This window comes from Muntiacus reevesi, chromosome 1 (genome assembly GCF_963930625.1).
Source record: "Muntiacus reevesi chromosome 1, mMunRee1.1, whole genome shotgun sequence".
Taxonomy (NCBI): Eukaryota; Metazoa; Chordata; class Mammalia; order Artiodactyla; family Cervidae; genus Muntiacus; species Muntiacus reevesi.
The window spans coordinates 17580683-17599280 of NC_089249.1; the positions used below are offsets into that span (position 1 = coordinate 17580683).

Genomic DNA, 18598 nt, shown 5'->3' on the forward strand with positions numbered 1-18598 from the left:
TCTTGAGGGATCAGGTTGAAGAGGAAGTGCATACTCCTTGGGAAAATGCCTGGACTGGCCTGCTAGGAGAGGAGACAGATGGAACAGAGTGGAGTCTCCCCAACTGCCCGTCACGTGAGCGAGCCCAGCCAAGGTCAGCAGAGCTGCCTCCATGAGCACTTCTCATTGTTCACGCTTCTCTCTGTACACCACTGAGGTTTTATGGGTTTTGAGCACTAGATGACAGGTAGTGTCACTTTCATTACATGAGTCTGTCCCACACAACACAGGGTGGCTAGCCTCCTGGGCCCCAGCCCGATAAATGATCATAGCATTCTCCAGATGACTGAGCATAACTCCAAATGCTCCCATACATTCCCAAAGGCCACTTGGGTAATCAGTTGTGATCCAGTGATCTATGAGACATGCTCAGTTATCTTGAACATTTTTAACCTTTAGAAAGGATGTAGTCAGGGATATTCCTCCGCTTCTCAAGACCAATTTGATGTACTTGCCTATTTGAAAGTTCCCCCTATACCAACAGGGTAACTAACTGATATAAGGCTGGGAACTAGAATTTTCCTTCTGTCTAAGGCCCTAGGAGCCAGGTGACCCCTTCTGACTGCAGGATTAAGTTCAGTGTCTCCTGGCCTACAGGACTCCTCCCTGATCTGCATGCCCAGCAAGCCTCTAGTGGATATACTCATAGCCACTCATAGCTAAGGGAAAGGGGAACAGTGGCCAATGAAAGTGCTTCTAGAGTCACTTTCTAAGAGGGTCTACCAGCAGTCCTGGGGGATAAGTAGCCTCCTCCTCCACTAGGAGCTGCATGGTACTGATGTGGCTCAGTGGCAGCCACTTCCCAAGGTCACCCCTAACCATCACGATGCTTAAAGGCTAGGATCTATAACATTGCTGTTTACCAGTCACACAGGGGGCTGTGGAGAGCCCAGAGGATATGACATCAGACATACACTAGAGTCTGGGACTCTGTACCAACCAGTGCCTTCCTTGAGTTTTAATATTAATTATCAACATGGTGCTTTGCACCTCTGTGCCAGGTGCAGAGCTAAATCAGACGCGCCGCTTTGTTTTCAGCACAGATCTCTGTTTTACAAAGGAGAAAACTGAGGCCCAGAAAGTGTCGCCTGCCAATTAGAGCTAGAGAGCAGCAGTCTGGACTGTGAATCCAGCCCTCGGACCTTTCACACCAGGGACATCTCACGACACAATTACTTCTCTCCTGGGAGATGGATGTGAAGGCCAAATGTGCTGGTGGAAGATAGCATGCTGCGGTGAACAGAGCAGCCACACAAATGCATTTGCAGTATGATCACAACCCAGCGAAAAGACAGACCAGCCAACCCCAGGCAGAAACAGACCAAAGGGAATCCACTGCAATGTTAACAAGCTTTTTTCTGAGTGGAGGATTCACAGATGAATTTTATTGGCCTTGTTATACTTTTTGTACTTAAGTAATTCCCTTCAATTTTCTCAAATGAGCTAATGCATGTACAAGAGCTTTGTAAACTGTAGAGTGCTACACATACCTCAGAAATATTATGATTGCATTATGTTCCTTTTCAAATTCTAATCTAGGACTGCTCACTGCTGACTGCATGGCTGATGGGATTTCAGGCTGATCCCAAGGAGAAGACTCGAGCAGCTTGAAACCTGTCTCCTTCACATCCAGGTAATATCTCCAGGGAGATGCTTAGCTGGAGGGCAAGGGTGGTGTGGCTTTTATTAACAGGGTCTGAATGCTATCCCCACTCCACACTCCAGTCATGTGGGGAGCAGGGGGATTCCCGACCAGCAAGTTGCAGAAACAAAAGACAGATCCCTTCTGAGATAAAAAGCATTTGCTAAATTGCTTCTTTGGGTAGCCAGCTGAGGCACAGGGAAATTTGGACTCAAAGGAAAATGGCCTTTAAGCCGTTTGCATTTATTTCTTCCCATCCTTAAGGACAGTGGCCTAGACTGACCCCTGAGCTGCCAGAGATGATGGCTGTCATGCCTGCGGACTCTAGAGGGATAGGAAGTGTGTCCTGGGGCTCTGGCCTCTGAACTTCTGCTCAAAGTCAGGAAAAACTACCTGGAGAGATTATGGGGATCAGTGGGCAATGAGGCCTGACTTCTCTGACCCTCATTTGCTATGTGACCTGGAGCAAGTCACTTCTCCCGAGAGCAGGACAAAGACTTTGGGTTGCAAGGATCATGTGTTCACCAGGCCAGGTGAGTGCTGAGAGCGCTGCAGGCACTTCCTCATTAATACTCACATGGGTCAGAGACCACGAGCAGTCCTGTTTTACGGACGAAGATGATCATCATCTGAAAGTTTTGGCCATTTGGTCAAGGTCACAGTAAATGAACAGAGCAGCTGAGATTCACAACTAGCAGTATTTCCTCCAAGTTCTTGTACGTAATAAAGTCACTGCAGTGCCTTGTTCATCAACCTCTGGGTCTAATGGTAGATGTTTCAGTGACTGTAGAGTTCTGAATCATGTGTCCCCCTTGGTGACAGAGATCTTTGGTGCTCAGGCTGAGAGAAGTGGCCAAGTTCAGGTCAGTAGACGTGGGTAGATTCTGGCTACTACAGGCTCCATTTTTGACTGTCTCATGCACAAGCGAAGCACCTAGTGGAGGATGCTCCGTGGAGGGCAGAGCCACAAGATGGGAGGAGTCTGGACCCTGAACATGGAGAAGAGCCACCTGCCAATTAGGAACACCCACTTGGACTTTGTGTGAGTCATATACTTCCAGTCCCCCAAGCCCATTTGATAAGTAATTGCGTTCCCTTAACTAACATGCTTACTTGAACTCTTTGAGTCAGTAAGTGATGAAGACAGTGCAACAGACCAATTCAGAAGTCTCTAAGGCCACCCCTTCTTGTGACACGTGTCCTTCTGATGCCTTAGGACAATGGGTAGAAACATCGGGATAAAATAACACTTGGGAGTGTTGCTTTACACTTTCAGCAGCCTTGATATCCATTTCTTCATCTGTCCCTCCCAGTAAGCGTATGAGACCAGGAGGGCTACCCTCTTGCCCCCAGTTGACAGATGAGGAAACTGAGGCACCACGGATGTGCTCAGAAAAGCTGGGGCCCTTAACACATCTCTTGGAACCTCATTCACGATTCTTCCCTGTGGTTTCCATGAAGTGGTTAAGTTTTATTAAACCATGCGGACAGGCAGAAAAAGATTACCAGCTCACTGGTTGCCTGCTGTGTGTACTAATGATCAAAGTTCCAAGAACCCAAAATACTGTTTTCCAAGGAGACCAAACCATGGGCCACTTTCTCTTTCACAGGAATGGAGAGGCATGGGCTTAGGACCATTCAGTGAAGGTTCAGAGACGTCTGCCTAGCACTGACTAAGACTCTAAGAAAATAAAGAAGAAAATGGCATGGTCTGCTCCTTCCCAGGTATTACTATTAATGTGAACATCCCACACAATTAATAGGCCCTTATTTTATGCCAAGCCCCAGGCTAGGAGTGTGGAATGAACCCCAGTGTCTGTATTGAAATTGTTTATACAGTCTGATTCCCATTTTACAGATTCCCATTTTACAGATGAGAAAACTGAGGCACAGAGTTTGAGTGGCCTGAAATCCCATAGGGAGTATTCCTACCATTTTACGTGAGGCAATGTTGATCCAGAGCTTTCCTCTTATGTTTCATGCAAGGAGCCAGTTAGGGCAAAAGTAAAAGTAGGCAGAGGTCTGTGACAAAGATGTGGGAGAGTCAAGCACCTGGCTGGTTTGGACAGATGACGTTTGGATAGATCAGAGCCCAGGGGTGTGAAGGAGGGGTGTGTGCCTGTGGCCCAGACAGACCCTGTGAGTCTCTGGACCCTGGGCTCCTTCTTCATCCCCTCTCCTGGGCACCTAGGCAAACACTGGGATGCTTCAGCTCTGAGATTTAACATGCCAAGGAGGGTCACGGGAGGCCGGCCTTGGGCAACCTGTCATGGGACTCTGGGTGCCATCCACTCTCGGTTCCGCTGCCCACTGCGTGATGAAGGAGCTGGTGACACGCGGCTCGCCTGTGAGAGCAATGATGCACTCTGGGGTTTCTCTGGGGTTTCTCGGGGATACAGCTGTTTCTACAGCGCCATCTGTTCCCTGGAACTGCCGTGCAGTGATGCCGTAAAGGGTTTGTAGGATCTGTTTACATGTGTCTTATTTTTAACTTCTCATTAAACCATGGTGTTGCCGTTTTCTTTCCTTCTTAGTGAGCTCAGCATCTGGGTATGTGACCCTGCAGGCAGCCTATCACCCTTGTAGCATGAGGGCATTGAACTTGGAAGCCCTCATTTCAGCAATGAGGCAGAGATCTCAGAGCAGCTGGAAGGGACGGTGTCCAGGATAAGATTTCTGGTCAACACTAGTAATGAGACCTCCTGCACCCTGCAGCCCTGCTCACACCTTATCCCCTTGAGCCCTCATCCCAGCCTGGGCTCGGCTTGTTGAATGACCATTTTATAAGTGAGAAAACTAAAGCTCATGGAAGGCAAGAGTTACGTTCGAAGGCACAGGTCTAGTCCTAGGGCCAGGTTTTCTGATTTTTAAGTACAGGGATCTTTCCAGAGCACCACAGATACTTTAAGGGAAGGACTTGTAATAGTTAATCTGTTTGACGAAATTTATCAAGCACATACCAGGCAGTCTTTTATAGGCATAAAGATATACTGATGAATGAAACAGATAAACAGTCCCGCGATCCCAGAGCTTACATCCTAGTTGGAGAGATATAACCAAAACAAAAAAATAAGTCCAGAATATAATCATTGATTGGTGATAAGAGCTGCAGCGAAAATGAGAAGCCAGAGCTCTGGGAGACTGGGTGCGGGGGTCGGGGTGGGTAGGTATGACAACTTCAGATTGGGGAGTGCGTTCAGTGGTTGTAAAATGACCACTCAGCTTGACACCAACTCCAGAGCTGCTGCCAACCTATCCTCTCTCTGAATTCCATTCTCTGAGCCTCCTTTTTCTCCTCTAAAAAGTAATGCTAATAATAAACACCTTGCAGGCTCATAAAAGAGTAAGAAAAATGATACAAACTAAAAGCCGCTAGGAGAATCACTGAATGACTTGTAGTTCCTCTTATGTTTATTATGTGTGTCTTTCTGGGGCTTCCCTGGAGGCTAGGTGGTAAAGAACCTGCATGCCAAGCAGGAGTTGCAGGTTTGATCCCTGAGTCAGGAAGATCCCCTGGAGAAGGAAAGGGCAGCCAGCCCACTCCAGTATTCTTGCCTGGGAAATTCTATGAGCAGAGGAGCCTGGCAGACTACAGTCCATGGGGCTGCAAAAGAGTCTGACATGACTTCGTGACTAAACTACAACAATATATATTTTTTTGCCACGTCACGTGGCATGCGGAACTTCCCCAAATAGGGATTGAACTCATGTCCTCTGCAGTGGAAGCACAGGGTCTTAGGCACCAGGGGCCACTAGGGCAGTCCATCTTCTGTTAATTTTAAATAGGGATCTACATTCACATGAGAAGCATGGCTTCAAAGTCAGGCAACCTGGTTTCCAATAATGGCCCCACCATGTAGGAGTTGCTTGACTTTGAGCATGTAACTCATCTCCTCTGAGCGTTCTCATCTGTGAAATATGACTTGTTAATGCCGTCCTCCCTTGATTGTGGTGAAGAAGAAAGTTGCATTTCCTCTTTGCTTTCTCTGCAGGAAATCTCCAATTGTCAAAGGCCAGAAGAAACAGAGAAAGCTCTCTGAGCAGCACAGAGAGCTCTTCCAATGCAGGAGAGAACACAATGACTAAGGCCTAGGGCATGGATGCCCCCGTTGGCTTCGGCATCTCCCGTGTCACCACTGGGAAACTGTTACTGGTTCACTGGTGTGCTGTCTTGGGGAGGATTCTGAGTCTGGGGCTGACCCCAGATGGCTGAGTGAGGTCATCAATTAGTGATGTCTGCTGTGGGCATGGGATAAGAAAACTTAAGTTGGGGGCTTCCCAGGTGGCTCAGTAGTAAAGAATCTGCCTGCTAATGCAGGAGACACAGGTTTGAGCCCCAGTCAGGGAAGATCCCACATGACTTGGAGCAACTAAGCCTGTGCACAACTACTGAGCCTGTACTCCAGAGCCCAGGAGCCGAATCTACAGAGCCCATGTGCCACAACTACTAAAGCCCGCATGTCCTAGGGCCTGAGCTCCACACAAGGAAAGCCACTGCAGTGAGAAGCCTGCATGCTGCAGCTAGAGGGTAGCCCCAGATCAGTGCAACTAGGGAAAAGTCCAAGCAGCAGCGGAGACCCAGCAAAGCCAAAATAAAGAAAGAAATAAGAGAAAACTCTGTTTGCTAACACTGTCTATCGACTTACAATTACACATAAATGTGAAAACTCAGTGATGTCTGGTCTTCTTCTTTTTTTTTCACTCCTTGGATGTTATGTTTCATAATTTAACTTCTAACATGACAGTGGATAATTCTTTTACCATTGACTTTGACTACTGGATTTCCGTTTTTTTTTTTTTTGGCTGCCAGAGAAAGGATGCACAGGGTGGTGAGCCCAGAAAGGGCTATTCTGAAGCTGATGAACTGAAAGTGACAGCTGTCAGAATGAAATCTGCAGAACAAGCAGCAAACAGTCTGGGGCCAATTCCTGCCAGGATAAACAGCATCTTCCCTCCTCTGGCCAATTCCTGCCCCTTCAGCCTACTCAGTGCAACCTTAGCCATTGCAAATTATAAATTGAGTTTGGTACACTTTGGTTACTAAGGAAGGGCATGTACTTTAAGCAAGATTCCCATCCAAATTGGAAAGTATAAAACACCTGTAACAATATATATTTTAATGGCCTTGCATTTATAAACGTGACCTTCTTTTATCTGGAAAAAAATCCCTGAGGTGGAGCAAGGCACTCTTGATGATAAAAGCAGCCTGCTATAAATACACTGCCTGCGAGAGAGTTACGTGTTTCTGGACAACACACTGTACGGAAGCAACACTACCTGCCCAGCTGTTGGGGACCACAGGGGGTGTCCTTATTTTTCACTGCTCCAAAGGACAGCACTCAGATTAATGGATTATTTCCAGAAGCGGGGATTTCAACTCAACATGAGGAAGAATGGGTTAGCATCTGGAGCTTTCTAACAGTGCAGTAAGCTGTTGGAGATGGTAGGCTCCCTGTCTTTGGGAAGATTCCAGCAGAAGCCAGATGCGAGCCTGTTAGGGATGCTGTAGAAGGATTTTTGCATGGATTAGGGGGTGGAGAATATCCATGATTATCCAGCTGTATTCTGAGGAGTCCCAGGGTTTCTTGGCTATGCTTGAGGGGCTGGGTTGCTGAGGAAAGGGGAGAGAAATGCTAATATGTAAAATTCTAGCCTCCATTGTGACTTCAATCAAATTATAGTAACTAAGGCCAAGTAAATGCTTATTGCATTACACAGATTAATTTACTGGTTCCAGGAAGAGATGCCCAGACAAACTACGGGACAGGAGTGACTGTGTCCCATTAGCTACTGTCATTCTACACCACACGGGGAGCCCAAGCTCTTCCAAACAAAACCATCTTGCTTTGGAGCAAGTACCTCAGAGGCTGGAAGAGGAGGTCTGCTGCTTACTGAAGGGCTGAACCCCCAACTTCCTGCGTTTATGCTCCTTCCCTGCTACTTCTCCTTTTTCCTGTCTCTTTCCCTCTCTCTTTCTGGCACCAAGACCAATCAAATGGCTTCTTCCTTCCTACCCAAATTCTCCTAATTGCAGGGAAATCTACCTGGGTTTGTTTGAACCAGAGCAAATGTGACAGTCCCCGCCCATGCTGTATACACAGAGGTGTAGGTCCACCTCTCTACTAGGCCTTTCTAGAAAAAAAAAAAAATCTTAAAAACCCCAAACCCATTTGTGTAACAACAGATTACGATCAGGCAGGCGGTTTGTAAAAACCCCATCTCAATGAATATTGTGTTCTGGGTGCTGAGTCCTATTACTGGTGATTTAACACAAATTATCTGTGAGACACTATGGCAAAGGCATCATTGTCTGCAGTTACTGATCAGATGATGAACCCGAGGCTCAGAGCATCCATGTGACCTCTCCGAGGTTCCTGTGTCTACTGAAATGAGCGGTCTGGAATGACCGCTTATCATCATCACGTTCTCCATGAAGGAATAATAATAACACAAAATTGAACTTGTGCAGTCCCTGTGTGCTCATGTTGGCTTTGCTGGAGGCAGAGAGTGCCATGCTCCTGTTCACCTCTGGTCTCCACGGCCCATGCTGCTCCCTCCACCCTCCATACCTTCTCATGCCTCCTTATTCACCCTTTGAATCCCACCTCCTCCAGGAAGTCTTCCCTGACGCACCTTCTCTCCTTCTGTGCTCTCAAAGTACCACACTGTCCCGGCACGTCTCACACTGATGACAACCTCCTGCCTGTCCGCACCCGTCACTAGACAAGCACTGTGAGAGTCGGGCTTCGATCTGCACTGCTGCCCCAGATCACGGCCCTGTGGCTGGGAACTGTTTGAGTGATTATCTGCCGACTGGATGAACGTGTCTTGAGACTTGGCGCCTGCCACCGGAGCCCTTTCCCATCTGGGATCCGCAGTTCAGTGGAGAGGTCCCTGACTTCCTCTCTGTAAGAGGACCACTATCAGTACACTTCTCACGGCTCCAGCGACCTCTTCCCAGAACGGAGAGCTGTCGGCTTTGGGCCGGATCCAAGGTCTTACCCTTTCCCTCTGGCAGTGCTTGCAGATAACACTGGGCAGGCGGCGAGGGCCCAGGGTGCAGGGATGTGGTTCCAGGCTGTGTGTTACAGACTCCTGCTCTAGCCCTCCTCACTCTGAGCTGGCTGGGCCGGAGGCGGCTGACTGAAGCAGGACACTGGGACCTGCCATCTCGGTTTATGGGTACTGGCTGCACTTGCTCCCCTGTTTTCAGTACCCACAAAACATCCATCTGTCCTCTCGTCCCCACTGCTGCTGCCTGCGCCCAGAGCCCCACCACCATCTTTTCTGCCTGGGGCGCAGCAATGGCCTCTAAGCAGGCTCCCTGCCTCTCGTCTAGACCCTTCCATTCTGTTCTCCACACAGAGCAATTTTTCTCAGATGTAAACTTGACCATGTCTAAAGCCCTCTGGTGACTCTTCACGGCCAACAGGATTAAATTTAAATGCCCAAGCATAGCTACGGCCCTGCAAGGGTCAGCTGCATTCTCTGCCCTTCTGCCGATATGCCTCTGCTCCAGTAGAGAAACCATCAGCATGTTCTTTGCGAACTCTCTACTTCTTGGCTCTTCACGTCTGGTCCTTCATTCTGCTCTTTTTGTAAATATTTATTATGTGCCTGCTGCTATGCTAGGGGCGGGCACCCCAGAGGTGAATGGTACAGGCAGAGTCTCTAACAGGCTTATACTTGGGGGAAAAAATAGGGGGAAAATGACATGAATGAAATAATTGTGGACAGCATGTGTGTGCCGATGAAAAGAAAATAGGGCACCTCACAGAGAGTGATATAAAGGGCTACCTGAGGTTGGGACAGGCCGGGTGTGCCAGGACTGGAGAAGAAAGTGCAAAGGCCTTGGGATGTTGGATGGAACACAAAGGTGGGGGGTGTGGGCTCAGTGTCAAGGGGAGAGTTTTTTGGGGGGACGGCTGGGGTGAGCCTTAGAGAAGGCTGCTCTCCCCGCACCCGGGCAGACTGTCCTCTGACCATCTCTGACCCTGTCCCGTGGTGAGCACCATCTCCAGGGCCTGGAGCAGCCTCTGATTTCAACCGTGGTGCCCTGCATGGCACCTGGCGGGTGGCCAGCTCTCTTAAGTGCTTATGCACCAAGTAAATGCAGCCACAGATTCCAAGAAGGACCACGGAAGATTTCTCCCCTCTGATGATCCACCAGGGGAGACTGGTGTAGGAAGGGCTGGTGAGTCTGTTAAAGGCCGTTCCACTTCATAAGGCATTGAGCAGCACGCCACGGGAACTCACCCCTACAGAGATTAACGGATGACATCACCCTGCAAGGCTTTGTATTTGAGCCTCTTCCGTGGAGGAAAAAAAAAAAAAGGGAGCAGGAGAACAGTTTATATTTAATGTTTGGGGGAAAAGTGCTGAATGGGCACTCAAATATTGATGATGATAACACATTCTGACTTGAGTGAAAAGAACGGAAGGAAAACCCAGAATAACACAGTGTTTGTGGAGACCTCTAAAGGCATCCCAGGGTATGAGATGGAGGTCAAGAGCTTAATGGGTTTGTTTCCTCTCTGGTGAGTGGAAAAGAAGGGCAGATGCTGGTGGAGGGTGACTAGAGAAAGGCTGGAGATTGAGGGGATGATGCTGTGACCTGGGGGTAAGTGACAGGAGGCCATGCTACTGGTCATCCTGCTAAAGGGCCAGGTAGGTACATGCTGGCAGAGCTTCCCGCTCCGCCCCGGCCCTAGAGCCTCAAAGAATTCTCCTGACATCCAAGAATACAAACAACAGTAGTAAGACAAAATCCTGACTCTCTAACCCACTTCCAGCATCCTTCCAGCTTGCCTCCTGCTTCCCCGCTGCTCAGCATCTCCTGCTCTCCACCTTTCCTATCAGCCCCTGGGCACACGGTCCATCCTTCCGGTCCTCACAGCAAACCCGCCCAGCCTCAGGACATCCGTGCCAGCAACTTCATCTGCCTGGAATGCGCTTCCTCTGCTGTTCTTTTTTCCTTTTCCAACTTTACTGCCATATGTGTATGTTTAGTCACTCAGTCGTGTCCGACTCTTTGTGACCCTTTGAACTGTAGCCCACCAGGCTCCTGTCCATGGGATTTTCCAGGCAAGAATGCTAGAGTAGGTTGCCCTTTCCTCATTCAGGGGATCTTTCTGACTCAGGGATCAAACCCACATCTCTTGTGTCTCCTGCATTGCAGGTGGATTCTTTACCCACTGAAGTCTTACTGCAGTATAGTTGGGATACAAAAAATGACACATAATGAAAACAATCTAGTGAGTTTGGCTGTATTTGTGTACTTATGTTACTATTACAACGTTTAAGGTATTAAAGACAACCATCACCTCGAAATGTTTCTTGGTTTTTCCTTTGTGTGTGTGTGTGTGGTAACATCACTTAACATGGAATCTATACTCTTAAACATATTTGTAGAGGGCATCTCTGGCACTAACTGCACCTTTACAGCCCCTGAACATCAACTCCTCATGACCCCTCTCCCCAACCCCTGGCAGCCACCATTCTGTTGTCAGCATCAATACGTGGGACTAGTTCAGAAGCCTCGTATGTGAGACCTTGTGCAGTATCTGTCCTTCTGTGACCGATTCATTTCATTAGCACCATGTCTTCCAGGTTCATCCATGTTGTCACAAATGATAAGACTGGCCTCATTTTTAAAGTGGAACAACATTCATTGTATGTGTACAGACTGCATTTTCCTTACCCATTAACCTTTCAATGGATACTTAGGTTGTTTCTGTAGCTTGGTTATTAAGAATACTGCTGCACTGAACATGGAAATGTAAACACTGCTTCAGGATCCTGATTTTAATTTACTTTAGGACATATGCCCAGCAGTAGGACTGCTGGATCATATGACAGCTCTACTATTATTATTATTATTTTTTTTTTTTTGAGGAACCTCCATACTGTTTTCCATAGCAGCTACACCATTTACATGCTACTGACAGTGGACAAGGTTTCAACTTTTCCGCGTCTTTGCCAACTCTTACTATCTTTTGTTCCTGACAGGCTTGAGGAGGTACTGCCTCCTCGTGTGACTTTGACTTGTATTCCCCTGATCCTGCACGCTTCCACAGCTGCCTCTTCCTTGAATCTGAGTCTCAGATAAAATGTCACCTCCTCAGAAGTCCTCCTTGACTTCATGTCATTATGTAACATGTGCCGCTGGCTGATAATTTCTCCTGATAGCTTGTCTGGTTACTGTATCTTCCCTACTAAAATATTAATAGCAGCACCATGAGAGCGGGGATCACTGTCCTGTGAATGAATCCTCAGCGCTCAGAACAAGAAGGCCTTCAATAAACGTTTGTTGACTGACTGAATGAACCAGTTACTCATGTGTTTAATACTAAGGGTCAAGGAGAGTACAGGGAGCAAACATTTATCAAGCATCTAACACAGAGCAAAGATTGGAGGCAGGACGAGAAGGGGACAACAGAGGATGAGATGGTTGGATGGCATCACCGACTCAATGGACATGAGTTTGAGCAAGCTCCTGGAGATGGTGAAGGACAGGGAGGCCTGGTGTGCTGCAGTCCATGGGGTCACAAAGAGTTGGACATGACATAGCAACTGAACAACAATAGCAATATAGGGCAGATGCTGACTGAGATGGATTACACAGAGGTTCTCAGTCTCAGAATAGCCCTATGACAGCTTTTCTTATCTCTATTTGACACATGAGGAAACCAAAGCACAGAGATTGAGTAACTTGCCTGAGATCACAGAAGTGGAAATCAGTAGGGATTAAAGCCCAACCAGGCCAAGCTGATCCCACATGCCCTGCCTTTTCCACTATAATAAGCTGTTTCCCCACTTCCTGCTCCTTAGAGCTTCAAATCAATCTCAATTTGCTCCTACGTGCTATGTGACTACAAGCAAACTGTATAACCTCTCTGTGTCTAAAATGTCTTCAACTCTAATTGGGGAAAAAAAAAAGATTTCTATGAGCATCAAATAAGATATACAAAGAAATTATAAACCCTGAAGAAACAGGATAATACAGTAGATGTCAGCTGTGTCTGTGATCTAGCTGTGAAAATATTTTGTGCCACCCCATGTACTGACCCTGAATCCTGGGTGTCCCATGTGTGTGGCGTGTCCACAAAGCCCTCAGAGTCCCCAGTTGAGGAGAGACCCTCAGCCTGTTGTTTCACTGAGGTTTTTCTCACTCTGATCCTTCTGCTTGGCAGCTCCTTTCTGACTCCACCTGGTCTGGGCACACGTATCCCCTCTGCATCCAGAGATGAGCATGGAAGTGACCTGCTGATGTGCCTGTCCCCCCGCTGCCCCGTTCCCCACTCCAAGGTGGGGATGGCACCTGGTTCCTCCTGGGCCTGCCCGGAGCCTGGCACAGAGCCAAGCACTGGAGGTCCTTGGCAGACCAGCAGAGAGGCCACCCCCGCCTATGTGGCCGAGCCCTGGGGCCACTCACGTTTTCACTGTTGACGTCAGCCTCACTGGGGCAGCCGAACAGCTCCCGTCGCAGGAGGTTCCCATCGTACTCCAGGAAGGTCAGGTAGAGGTTACGGAAAAACTCTACGTGCTTGTTCTTCACCCGCAGCTTCTTGGGGGAGTTCCAGTGAATGACCTGGTGGGCAACAAAGAGACAGTCAGGCCGGGAGGAACTGTGCTTGTGGGAAGCATGGCTGGGTATTTGTCTAAGCACTATCTGGGGGCCTTCCCACCCATCCATCCATCCATCCACCCACCCACCCATTCATCCATCCATTCATCATTCAGCATTTACGGTCCAGGGGTTAAGAGCCAGGGTGCTGAAGCCAGACTGCCTGGAGTCAAATCCTGCTCTGCTCTAGGTAGTGGTTTAATCTTGGGCAGACTGCTGAATCTCTCTGTGCCTCAGTTTCCTCATCTGTGAAACTGAATAGTAACAGCTCCAGGTGAGATCAGTCTTTTAAGCTTTTGCCTCTCAGCTCCAAACCTGCTTTGTGATGCTGAAGCCAAGACTCTGCAAGCCCTACTTTTGCTCTGCCAGCCACTTCCTATTCATGAGAGGGAGAAAAAGTCAGGAGGGGAGAAAGAAAGACTTGCCCGTTCCTTTTGCTTCCTGTCCCTAAGTCCTTTCTCCACACCAGCTGTGGCACTTCCTTCCTTCAGCAGCAGCTAAATCCACTCTGCGGTTTTTCCAAAACTCAGACCCCACTTCCTGGTCCTCTGTCCCCGCCTGGTGCTGCTGGCTTGGGAGCTGCCTGCAGACCCCACCTCAGAGTGTGGCTTCCAGCCCTGAGCTGGACTAATTTCCACCTCTTCCCTCTGTTACTTCAGCTCCAGGGGTGGGAACTGCTTCCTGCAATTTTCTATTTTTGCTTTTATAGTTACCAAGTGAACTCTTTACATCTAGTTATCATTTTTAAAGATTAAATTCTCTGTTCAAATAATTGGTATGGTTTTTGCCTCCAGCCAGGACTGACGGATGCACTGTCTCCCAGAGCTGCTGGGAAAAATCAACTCATTAATACATGTAAAGCATGGAAGTACTGCCTGGCATAGGACGAGTGCTCAGTACATGAGGGCTCTGACTATTAAGTGCCTACAGTATACGGAGTTGGGAGATGGCAGAGGTCCCTGCTGGCAGTGCCTGTCTGTGGCCTGCTGGGGAGATGGGTCCCCAGGCAGGTAATAGGAGGCAATCATGGAGGGAGGATCAAGAAGAAATGGCATCTCTGGAAGCTCAGAGAAGCATCTCTTAGAAGGAGACTTAGCCCTTGCCACGAGCTGGGGCTTGAAGGGTAGAAGAGGGGGGACTCTCCTGAGACATGCCCAGTCGGGGCAGAAGGAGGTCTGGGGCCAGACATTAAAATGATTGCATGCGAGCTGCTGACACTCACACCCAGTGGGGATCATGTCTCTGCTGTGAAAGATGCCGGTGCTTGCCAAGTGCTGAGCCAGCAGGAAGGCTGATGGATGTGCATCTGACTCAGGAAACCTGAGCTTCTTCATCAGGGAGAAACTTTAACTAAGAGGCATGTCAGTGCCGGCCTGTGAGGCTCCCAACAAACAAATCGTAACTTCGCATTCACAAACCTGCTGGAAACTCTGGAGGCACCATGTCCTTAAATGCTCCAAATGAGCCCATCTGAATCCCACTGTCCATTTTACAAAGATGGTGCTTTGACCTGCCCATATGTCACAGCGGTCAGGCTGCAGAGCTGAGACAAACCCAGCTCCGAACCCCAAACCCCAGGTTCCTGAGTGCTATCGTGTTCTGTGTCAATGGCTGAGAGCTTTACAGGTGTGGAGAGGGAAACCTGCAGAGGAGAGATGGTTCGCTCACAGTCACGTGGGGAGTTTGGACCAGGCCAGGGCTGGGAAGAGGATACAGGCCTCCTGGTGCTCCCCCACTGCCTCCCACCCTCCTCTTACTCCAGGCCACCTCTTAGCCCATTATGCCTCATTATGCTGTGTCTGCCCAGGGATCTAGATCTGTGTATCATCTAAGGCAAAACATGAGGTTCCATGAAAAGCAGCAAAGGTTAAAGGAAGGTAGGGGGAGAAGATGGTGGGTCGCTAGCAGGCCAAGGGGGTTTTAGAAAACCCTAGGAACTTGGCTTCGCTAGTGGCTCAGGTGGTAAAGAATCTGCCTGCAGTGCAGGAGACCTGGGTTCAGTCTCTGGGTCAGGAAGATCCCCGGGAGGAGGGAATGGCTACCCACTCCAGTGTTCTTGCTTGGAGAATCCCATGGACAGTGGAGCCTAGTGGGTTGCAGTCCATGGGGTCCCAAAGAGTTGGACATGACTGAGCGACTAAGCAGGCACGAACCTGGCTGCCCTGTGATAGGTGAGTGCACGCTAGGTCTATTAATATATATTCAGATTTACTTTGTCACCTAGGACTTAATCATCAGAACATAGAATACTCCATTCCCCTTTGCTAGCCTCTATAGAAGCAAGCAAAATATCTATTGTTTACCTAACACTAATTATATGCTAGACATAGGCCAGGGCTTCTGGGGTGGGCGTGTGTGTGTGTGTGTGTGTGTGTGTGTGTAAACTTTCACATCAGTCCTCAAAACAACCTGGCAAATTTTTTTCTGTTATCATTCTTACTTTACAGGCCATAATCATGAGAGTCTCTCAGTAAGTAGCACGTCCTAATTCTAAATTGGGTCTTACTCCCAAATCTTTTTCTTTATACCACATCATTCATTCATTCAAAAAAATATTAGAATGAGCAATAGCTCTGTGCCAGGTCCTGACTGGGTCTGTGACCGCAGTGTGTGCATGTGCTAAGATGCTTCAGTTGTGTCTGACTCTTTGTGACCCCATGGACTGTAGCCCTCCAGACTCCATGGGATTCTCCAGGCAAGAATACTGGAATGGGTTGACGTGCCCGCCTCCAGAGGAATCTTCCCAACCCAGGGATGGAGCTCATGTTTCTTAGGTCTCCTGCATTGGCTGCAGTGATGTACTCAAAAGATCACAGCTCTATTTCTGGAATTTACAACTGAGGGGAAGAGGCAGATATTACATAACCATCCACTAGGTATGACGCATGGTTTTTAAAGAGATGGCAAAGAGAGGCTGTTGGTGGTCATTTTGGGGCTGGGTCACTGCAAGTTTATAGAAACTAAGACACAGAGGGAGAAAGGGACTTGCCCAGAGTCACAGCAGAGGGAAAAGCGGTGCCCAGCTCTGCCTCCCAGGCCACTGCTCCTGCGACTGTCATGCGTCTGCTTCTGAAACTCCAACTCAGGATGAGTATTTCTGATAATTCTGATCAGCACATGTCTAACTACTGAGAGATGTCATTTCCTGGTCCCTTGAGGGATAGAATCACCCATCATCGCTGGCTCAGGGGCAGCAAGTTGGTGGTGTAGATGGTATACACTGACGAGCTTTCACATGTGAGAGAAACTAACACTGGGAATGTGCCCCCAAAACATTTTTGCAAGAAGCTGGTACTTCTGAGTCTCTGAAAACCAATCTTAACTTATTCTGCTTGCTGGGACACATTAGCACAGTAATAAAAATATTATTAATATTAGCAGCTAACATATACTGGATTCCTGCTATGTGCCAAGCACTGCTCTGGACACCTCACTTTTCATAGTTCATTGACCCTTTACTTAATGTTACAAGTGATATTCTCCCGATCCCATCTTATAGGTAAAGGAAGTTCAGCAAATCTCCCTGAGTCATATAGCTAGAGAGTGGGAGATGCAGGATTCAAACTCAGAGGTAGAGACATTAAGAATCTTTCTTATTCCTCCCATGCAATCATCAAATGACTGATTACAGCAATGAACATGAGATTTTCAGATTACAGGATGAGAAATGATACCTACTCTCCCCTCCTGAATGTAGAGACTGTACCCAAACCTGGAATACAAAGGCTGCAGGGTGATTTAGCGCTTCTCAGATATACAAGCTGAACTTCCGACTGAGGGGGAAGTGGAGGGGTGGCACCCACATTGCATGGCAGGTGGGCTGCAGAAGCTGCCAGGCATTGGGGGCCCCAGGGGTGTGATCTGATTGGATCTGAAAAGTCTGTAAAGGCTGAAAATATGTGCAGACTTAGAGTCAACCTGAGATAAGCCTGAGAAATTGATGGAAATTGACTACTGTCCAGGAAACTTAAACATCATCTGAGAAGACAGTGGAAGTCAACGTGATGAAAGGAGAAAAACTCTGTCACCCATCAAGGGTGCAGGAAAAAGCATTTCAAAGACAGAAACAAGGCCCTGGTACAAGGATAAGGCTATGGGAAGAGTGTAGCCAATACTTTGACTTCTGAAGTCCTTGGAACCCACAAGTGAAAGTGTTAGTCACTCAGCTCTGTCTGACTCTTTGTCTGTGCATGGACTACAGCCTGCCAGGCTCCTCTGTCCATGGGATTCTTCAGGCAAGAATACTGGAGTGGGTTGCCATGCCCTCCTTCAAGGGATCTTCCTGACCTAGGGATCGAACCTGGGTCTCCTGCATTTCAGGTGGGTCCTTTACCATCTGAGGCACCAAGGAAGCCCTCTGGAATAAAATAATAGATGGCGCAAAACTGCTAAGAAATCAGAACCTGTGTGCAAATGCCAGGTAAATAAGAACAAAGGGCTAATGTGTTCCAAGTTACTGAGATAGAGTATTTGGAAAACGGGTCTCTGTCTCAAAACCTCCACTGACTTTCTTGGTTTACAGAATAACAACTATCCTCTTTAGATCGGCAGTGAAACCTGTTGCACACTGGCTTCCACTTACAATTCCAACTCTATCTCCAGGAGAAAAGAACTTTCTGGTATTTCTTGAACATGTCTTCCATGATTCAGTGCCTTTGCATATGTCCCCCTCCTCCCTAGAATATCCTTATTTCTCCTCTACCATACACATGACTGCTTATCCTTCATGGATGAGCTCAAATGCACCTCTTCTGTAATTCCCTCCTTGACGACTCGTGTCAGAAGGCTGCCTCTGAGCAGTCTTTCTCTCTTCCCTATTTTTCATTCCTAACATTGATTTTGCTTGTAATTGCAATGTCCCTAGCCCCCGTAAGTGGCTCATGATTCATTCAGGATTCAGCTAATCATGATGATTCTACTCTGATTTCCCAGACTCCCTTGCTGCTAGGGGAGGCCATGTGGCCCAGGATTGCTCAAAAAGAGATGGCAAAGCATATATTTGATTTCTTAGTCATAAGGTTCAGAAAAGATATCATTCTCCCACCCCACTCACTTTTCTGTTATGAATAAAGATGTGAAGATTGGCACCATGACAGCCATTCTGTGACTGTGAGGTCAACACACTGCTAATCTACAAACCAATTCTATAGTTGCTTACACCAGAACTCTTAGGGAAGAAATTCAAACACCCTATTTTATTTTTAGCCACTACAAATTGGGTTTTCTGATTTTCACTGTGAGCATTCCTAATATAACACCCAAGGCAGTTATTGGGTCCTTCCTTAATGCTC

General features: G+C 47.9%; 1 protein-coding gene across 8 annotated transcripts in view; it reads right to left on the reverse strand.

The window, feature by feature from the left end:
- Positions 1-18598, reverse strand: part of LARGE1 (LARGE xylosyl- and glucuronyltransferase 1) — a 589892-nt gene that overhangs the window by 43353 nt on the left and 527941 nt on the right. For all 8 annotated transcript variants that reach the window (XR_010663630.1, XR_010663631.1, XM_065938554.1 and 5 more), the window contains one exon: positions 13116-13271. Coding sequence is in view for 6 of the 8 variants with exons in the window: in XM_065938554.1 (XP_065794626.1) it covers positions 13116-13271 (156 nt within the window). In the remaining 2 variants the exon portion in view is untranslated. The remainder of the gene's footprint in view (positions 1-13115; positions 13272-18598) is intronic.